The sequence below is a fragment of the Nematostella vectensis genome, chromosome 4 (genome assembly GCF_932526225.1).
Source record: "Nematostella vectensis chromosome 4, jaNemVect1.1, whole genome shotgun sequence".
Classification (NCBI taxonomy): Eukaryota; Metazoa; Cnidaria; class Anthozoa; order Actiniaria; family Edwardsiidae; genus Nematostella; species Nematostella vectensis.
The window spans coordinates 2,876,688-2,884,822 of record NC_064037.1 but is presented as its reverse complement, the minus strand read 5'-3'; the positions used below and the strand labels follow the sequence as shown (position 1 = coordinate 2,884,822).

At 41.6% G+C, this 8,135-nt stretch overlaps 1 protein-coding gene across 1 annotated transcript; it reads right to left on the bottom strand.

Annotated features, from left to right (window-relative positions):
- Positions 1-4,118: 4,118 nt before the first annotated feature.
- Positions 4,119-6,001, bottom strand: LOC116617837. The gene has a single exon (XM_032380880.2). The coding sequence runs from the start codon at positions 5,779-5,781 to the stop codon at positions 5,056-5,058; it is 726 nt and encodes a 241-aa protein (XP_032236771.2). The 5' UTR covers positions 5,782-6,001; the 3' UTR covers positions 4,119-5,055.
- Positions 6,002-8,135: the final 2,134 nt, after the last annotated feature.

Below are 8,135 nucleotides of genomic sequence, written 5' to 3'. Positions count from 1 at the left end.
GGGCCATGGTGGACACAGAAAGACTAATTTGATAAACAGTTGTACCCGAAGCTCACTTCTTGTATCTTGCTGCTAAGACCGACCAGTGGCGTTTAAAACAGTTTGTACCATTGCATTGCAACTAAAACATATTTTACGCGAAATGAAGGTAGCAGTTATTGGAGCTGGATCTGCTTGTCTAGCAGCCATCAAGTCTTGCTTGGATGATGGTTTGAACCCGGAGTGTTTTGAGCAGTGTTAGCGGCATCGGAAGCAAATGGCTCGATACTCAGATAACCCTGACTCGCACAGTTCCGTCTACGACTCTACAGTGGTCAACACAAGCGAAGAGATGAATGCGTTTTCCGGCCCGATGCCAAAAGACTTGGCCCCTTTTATGACTCATAAAATGATGCTGACGTATTTTCGTTTGTATTCATCCGAGTTCGAGTTGGGCTGCGTTAACTTCAACATGTGGATCGTAGGCGTGAAACATACACAAGATCAATGGAATCACTGGTAAATGGGAGGCGCATTATAAGTGTACTGCTGACGAGCAAGCAGAGACTGTACAAGATTTATGATGCCGCGATGGTATGTACTGGTCCCCTATGGCAGTTGAGATGGTCCAGTTTTCCCGGACAAGACATCTTTACTGGAAAACAAATGCATAGCCACCGTACAAGAACTTTCAAGGATTTGAAGGAAAGACGGTTCTTGTTATCGGTTAGTGTTTTTTTTTTTTACTTCTTTCTTTCTTTTTTATTTTGTTTTATTTTTTTTGTTTATTAATCTCTTTTGCTATTTCTTTCAATCTTTCAGCGCTTATTTTCCTCCCTTTCCCTTCCTTTCATTTCTTTTTTAAATTTTACCGTTTTTCTCTCCATTTTTGTCTGTTAGCCATTCTTTGTTTATTGATATCGAAAATCTGTTCAATATAAATTCTATAAATTTCTACATAGGGTTATGTAATTCTGTTGGAGACATCGCTTGCGAACTGGGCCGCCCCGCAAGAATGTGTAGTTCCAGAAAATATCCATACCCCCCCCCCCCCTATTGAGGGGGCCGGAGGTATGACCCCCCACCCCTCTGGAATTTCCAACCCCCCAAAATAAATACAGTAACTGTTAAGGAAAAAGGGCATTTTAGCCCTCTCCCATCTGGAAATTCCTGGGTGTTTGATTCCCCCCCGGAATTTCCAATCCCCTCAATGGGGGGGGGGGGGGGGGAATAGATATTTTTCTGGAACTACACAATGTTGTACTTAAGTACGAGGCGAGGGGCATGGGTCAGATCTCTTGCTATCCGTTCCCTTACGCGCGACTATCAATTCAGTCGCTTTCTCTTTAATCTCCCGGTGTAGCTGCAAAGGCGCTATAGTAGAAAGCATATCAAGGATATCAACTACGAGTATCTTGGTTTGAAAACACCTGAAAACCACTGGAGCGGTGCAAGTATTATTAATGATGACATAGCATATTAATGATGACATAGAAGGCATTATAATCACAGGGTCTTTGAAAATCAAGTCAAATGTAGAGCGCTTTACTCCAAGGGCTCAGTTTACTGGCGGTGCAGCACTCGAGATTGATGTGATGATTTCTTGCACTGGCTATCTTGTCGGATTCGGGTTCTTAGACGAGTCGGTGGTTCAAGTAAACGATAGCGATTTGAAGTTATATAAGTTCGTGTTCCTGTTATGGAACTATTTGCCAATATCTCAAAAATGTATGTTCTAGAAAGTTCTACGCTGGTTGGCACCTGTTTCTTCTTAATTGACCTTCGTCACCTTTTCACTGTTCATCCTGAATACTAAGTATGCACCTGCTAGTCAGAGGCTAGTCATACAGGTCATGCGCAGTGTTACTTATTCCAAAAACAATTTAGCGTTTACTTAAGATAAGCATCTAATTTCCAGATATGTCCAACAAGCCAGACGTAATCCTCAGCCTTATTATACTGTAGTATTTAAAATGATTATTGTTTCTAGACCATTAACTGTATGTTATTCTAACATCGACGGACATTCGCTTTAGCAATAATCATTTCTAAAATTGTACCAATCCCTAGTTAAGGAAGAAGCCTAGTAAGGATCCTCGCCTTCTGATAATCGTCTGATCGTTGTCTCCTAGAACGAGTTGGAATACCTTCCTGCTCGCTAAGCGTGGTTGCTTTAACAATAAAATTTGTTGGTAAGGAAACAGAAGCTATGTACCTGGTATACGGTACCGGAGAAACCCTGTCATGACTTTCCCACCGGACGATGCTAAGCGCATCATCGCATTCATTGGCTTCGTCACTATAATTATTCGGCAGTACGAACCCAACATTTGAACTGCAGTCGCGATGGGTCACCAGTGTGTTACGGGGATAGCAGGCCCGTACCCAGGATTTTTCTTGCGGGGTGCGAAATCCGAAAAAGTGGACCTAATTTTTCCGGGGGGGGGGGGAGGGAATGAACTCTCTAAAAAAATCTGACCACCCCCAAAAGAAAAAAGAGGGATTTTTTTTATGCCTATGCAGTATCTTCACGGGACGTTTATTTTCGGATTTTGCTACGTACCAGAGTGATCTAGCTTATGCTTTATAGTTTTGTCTACAAATAGCACGTCCATTGGGAACCGAAACCCCCCTGGGTACGGGCCTGGATAGTGTCAGCTGCCTTCCAAGGATGAGATGCTCGAAGACTTCAAGAGAAAAAAGATGAGCTTCTAAGGGAATCAGACAACATCCCAAGACACGCCTTGGGGGTAAACACCCTTGTACCCCACAAGAAATGCCAAAGAAATAGCATACCTAAACAACAACGCGCTTCATAATAATAATAATGATGATGATGATGATGATGATGATGATGATAATGCAACTATTTATGCGGAATCCCGGGTTTCCAATGTTTTGTCATTCGACTACAAGGCTTGTAATTCGTGGATTTCATAAGCATTCTCATATTAGAGAGGATTTCACAATCAAGTTCCTAAAATCAGACTACATGAAGTATATTAATAAACTCATCCTCGACATAATCCAGCCGACATGATTTCCCAAAAAATAGTGCTCTGAAAGTTGTCTTCAACAGATGAGTCTTGTAAATATGAATGGAAACTTACTTTCCAGAGCAGATCTTCGCTGAAAACTTTCATGTTCTGAGCGGCTGGATCAAGTATCATGTCGGGAGATGAGTTTAGTATACTTTATGTAATGAGGTTTTTGGAACTTGATTGCCAGATCGCTTATGACATCCACGAAGTACAAGCCTTGTCGAATGACTATGTCGAATGACATTTGGAAACCTGGGATTCCACATACATTTGGAAAAAGGTGTAATGCCTTAGTTTTGCGTACCTGAGGTCTAGTCCACCGAATCGATTCTTAATGACGCACGCAGGAACGCATTAGACGTAGTAGATCTACCACCCCTACTTACCAACACCCATCATGCCTCGTCATGTATTCGAGTCGTGTAGCAAATAGAGTATATTCTGTATTTCTTGAATTGTTTTTGTGCGTTGGAGTGCACAGCAAAACACTAGAGGTGCCACTCAGCTCTCTTATGATCGGGTGTCGAGTTGTCGGGAATACTTACTGGTCTTACCAGTTGTTAGTTTTGATAAGTTTCTAATACATGCTAGTCATTCTTTTCCCATTCTCGTCCCACTGGTCTTATTGGCCTGGTGCCAAGGCTTGTATTCTCAGTGTCTACAATAGCATCGTCTATCCAGTTAAAACGCGAGTTGTTCTTGATGATAGAGGCGGAGGTCATTCTGCTGCAGGGCCGCCGTAGTTGTTGCTGTGTTGCTGTCGGGGTGTTCGTTGCATATAAGGCCGCTTTTTGCCTTAAACACGAGGTTCTCGTAAAAAAATGGACAAGACAACTCATTGGCCTGAGTAACATTGCTCACAGAGTTTAAGGCCTCCTTAACTGCGAGTTTAAATATATATCTTCCGAACTCTCGTGAAAAAAATCCAACTTCCCTTTCATCCAAACCAACCAATTTGATTTGGTGTTTTTCAATTGTCCAGCGCCTTGCAGAGAGGTGGCGTGATTGAGGAAACCACTTCATTGTTGGCCAATAGGCCATTTCAGCAATAAGCATGCGCGCGCATCAACTACAGTATTATATATAAAAATACCTGGATCACTGGATTATAGTATCTTTTTGTATAATAAGTATAACACGTATAAGACAATAACTTCACAGGACCAACAACACTACCTCCACTAACGTCATAAAGCGCCGCTTCGTTTGGTGCAAGCTTTAAAGGGTGCGTGCTGCATTCTGCTAGTTGAGGTGGCGAATTACGTTTAGAAAAAAAACATTAACACAAGGAAATTTAATAGTTCATCATTATTTTTGCTTATTTTATCTAACAACAGTAAAAAGGCTCAATGTTTAGTAGGATACAGAGTTTTTATTGCTACAACAAACGCATGGTAACTTTCCATGGTAACATATGGGTATAAACCAGGGGCCATCTATAAACCTAATCATAAAAAGTGTGAATTTTTGTAGTTTCAAGGCATTAAGTACACTCGCGTTTAAATGTAATAAAGAAATTGTTCACCCCAACACTAGTTGATTAAAAGATGTGCAATACTTTGATATTGTCTCATTAGTTTTGTAGCGGTAAATAATGCCAACGCGATTTTCGCGTTGATTATTGAGCGTGCAAAAAAAAAAAATGAATGACAAAGGCGGGAAGACAATGTGTGAACTGACAAAGTGTGAACTTACAACCAGTCACCACTAGCTCAAGGATGAATTCCCACAAAATTTGGCTGGCACGCGTGTCCCCATGTACAAAAAGGAAATCTACTTATGTATAGTTAAACTAATTTAGAATTGATCCTTAATAGTGAGAGCATTGTTTTTGTCGCGTCTTCCGTTTGCCCTGCTAAAACTATTACCAACCACCTAATAGGATAAGGAATGCCCGCAAGACCAAAAAAGACCACAGGGTATTTTCTATAACTAATATAATCTGACGCCACTTGGCTTACTGACTTCGCTTTCTTCACATTTCTCAGACAGTTTTGCGTGTGTTTGACTCAATCGTTATTCAGTATTCCTATCTCTAAGTTAGCAAGAACAAACCAAAACTACACAACGCTATAAAAACAGTTAAGGCTAGAAACAAGACTATGTTTTCCTCTCTTCGTATGATCCTCCCTATCTCAAATATGTACTGATAGGTCGGTATAAGAGAACACTGGACATTTTCTCGGGGAAACGGCTCGACCGGTACATCTTTGCCAAGGAATTCACACAGTGGGCCCCATCCTTGTTTAACCTCGTAGACAAGGAGCTGTTTGGCGGGAACTAGGGCTTTTACTCGCTCGTTGTGCCATCGGAAGCGTTGTCGAAAAAGATAAGTATTGCGCGGATCGCCGCTTCCCAAAGTGGACCCCAGTGCAGTTCCTATCAAAGGCGTGAATCGCCGACCAGTTGGTGAAATAACACTGAGTCTTACGAACCAGGAGGCAGCAAAGCCGCGAAGAAGATCGCTGTAGCTTTTAGCCTGTGCCTCTGGGTCGCGCACTGTCAGAATCACCTTTACATCAGGAAACTCCTGCAAGATCTCCTCTACAAAACCATTCGCGGGCGCGTCGATGACGGCGTCGACATCTGCGAACATTCTTTTAAAGTTTGGCGCCTTGTCGCGATAATAAAGGTCCTCCCATTCGTCCATGAAGTACAGCATCTGTTCAGGGTTGTCGTACACATTATAGCCGAGTATTCGCAAGGCCACGGCCAGCGATTTTGTTCCGGTCCGGCTCAAACCAGCACAGAAAATCTTCATTGTTATCTAGATGGTGTTGCATGCAAAAGATCTTGAGCGTTATTGTCAATCTCTGGTCGAGTGTGCGTCAGCAAAATAAAACTAACCTCTAACCTTTTTCCTAAAGCCGAAATTCCACTAGCATAAGAAGGAAGCGGAGATGAAAAGTTTACTTTTGAAAGTCAAAGCAAAGGAGATGTAAGCGGAGAGGAAAGAAAAAGAACAATTCTATTCCGTCTCCGTTTGCGCTTCAAAGAGCAGCAAAAGAGAAGCAAAAAGAGAGCGAAAAAAATCATTTCCTCTTGTTCTAAAAGCAGTAGCATAGAAGGCCCCTGTAAGCATTGCCCTATGTACAGGCCAAAATCTCGAGTGTGTGACGAAAGATCTTGACGTATGTTGACGCGCGACAAAGGCTAAACATTTCATAGCGACTGACAAACGCGAAGGGCTGCAAAAGAGACTGAGCGTTCCAGCGCAGTAAGAAAACAGCCCGAATTAAACACATTCGCCATGTCAGATCTAAAGTTTTAAACCGTTTTCAGGGAAATTCTAAGGTGGAATACAGGAAACGGTGATGAATTATTCATGAATCACATAGTTGAAATGTTCATTGATTTTACGCGTTTTGAGTTGAAAACGGCGCGGGGAAACTTAAAGTTAATTCAATTTGTTTTTTAGGGAAATCCCTTATCTTACGAACACTGAAAGAAACATCGTGAGCACGGAATAAGATCTTATGAACACTTAAAGAAACACCGTTCGCAAGGAATAAGATCTCATGGAAACGGGAAAAAAAACACCGTGCGCACGGAATTAATAAGATCTTGTGAACACTGAAAGAAACATCGTGAGCACGAAATAAGATCTTATGAACACTAAAAGAAACACCGTGCGCACGGAATAAGATCTTATAAACACAAAAAAAACACCGTGCGCACGGAATAAGATCTTATGAACACTAAAAAAACACCGTGCGCACGGAATAAGATCTTATAAACACTAAAAAAACACCGTGCGCACGGAATAAGATATTATGAACACTGAAAGAAACACCGTGCGCACGGTATAAGATCTTGTGAGCACTGAAAGAAACACCGTGCGCACGGAATAAGATCTTATAAACACTAAAAAAACACCGTGCGCACGGAATAAGATCTTATAAACACTAAAAAACACCGTGCGCACGGAATAAGATCTTATAAACACTAAAAAAACACCGTGCGCACGGAATAAGATCTTGTGAGCATTGAAAGAAACACCGTGCGCACGGAATAAGATCTTGTGAGCACTGAAAGAAACACCGTGCGCACGGAATAAGATCTTATAAACACTAAAAAAAACACCGTGCGCACGGAATAAGATCTTATAAACACTAAAAAACACCGTGCGCACGGAATAAGATCTTATAAACACTAAAAAAACACCGTGCGCACGGAATAAGATATTATGAACACTGAAAGAAACACCGTGCGCACAGAATAAGATCTTGTGAGCACTGAAAGAAACACCGTGGGCACGGAATAAGATCTTATAAACACTAAAAAAACACCGTGCGCACGGGATAACATCTTGTGAACACTAAATAAAACACCGTGCGCACGGAATAAGATCTTGTGAGCACTGAAAGAAACACCGTGCGCACAGAATAAGATCTTATAAACACTAAAAAAACACCGTGTGCACGGAATAAGATCTTATAAACACTAAAAAAACACCGTGCGCACGGAATAAGATCTTATAAACACTAAACAAAACACCGTGCGCACGGGATAAGATCTTGTGAGCACTGAAAGAAACACCGTGCGCACAGAATAAGATCTTATAAACACTAAAAAAACACCGTACGCACGGAATATGATCTTATAAACACTAAAAAAAGCAACGTGCGCACGGAATAAGATCTTATATACACTAAAAAAAACACCGTGCGCACGGGATAAGATCTTGTGAGTACTGAAAAAAACACCGTGCGCACGGAATAAGATCTTATAAACACTAAAAAAAACACCGTGCGCACGGTATAAGATCTTGTGAGCACTAAAAGATACACCGTGCGCACGGAATAAGATCTTGTGAGCTATGAAAGAAACACCGTGCGCACGGAATAAGATATTATGAACACTGAAAGAAACACCGTGCGCATGGAATAAGATCTTGTGAGCACTAAAAGATACACCGTGCGCACGGAATAAGATCTTATAAACACTAAAAAAACACCGTGCGCACGGGATAAGATCTTGTGAGCACTGAAAGAAACACCGTGCGCACGGAATAAGATCTTGTGAGCACTGAAAGAAACACCGTGCGCACGGAATAAGATATTATGAACACTGAAAGAAACACCGTGCGCACGGAATAAGATCTTATAAACACTA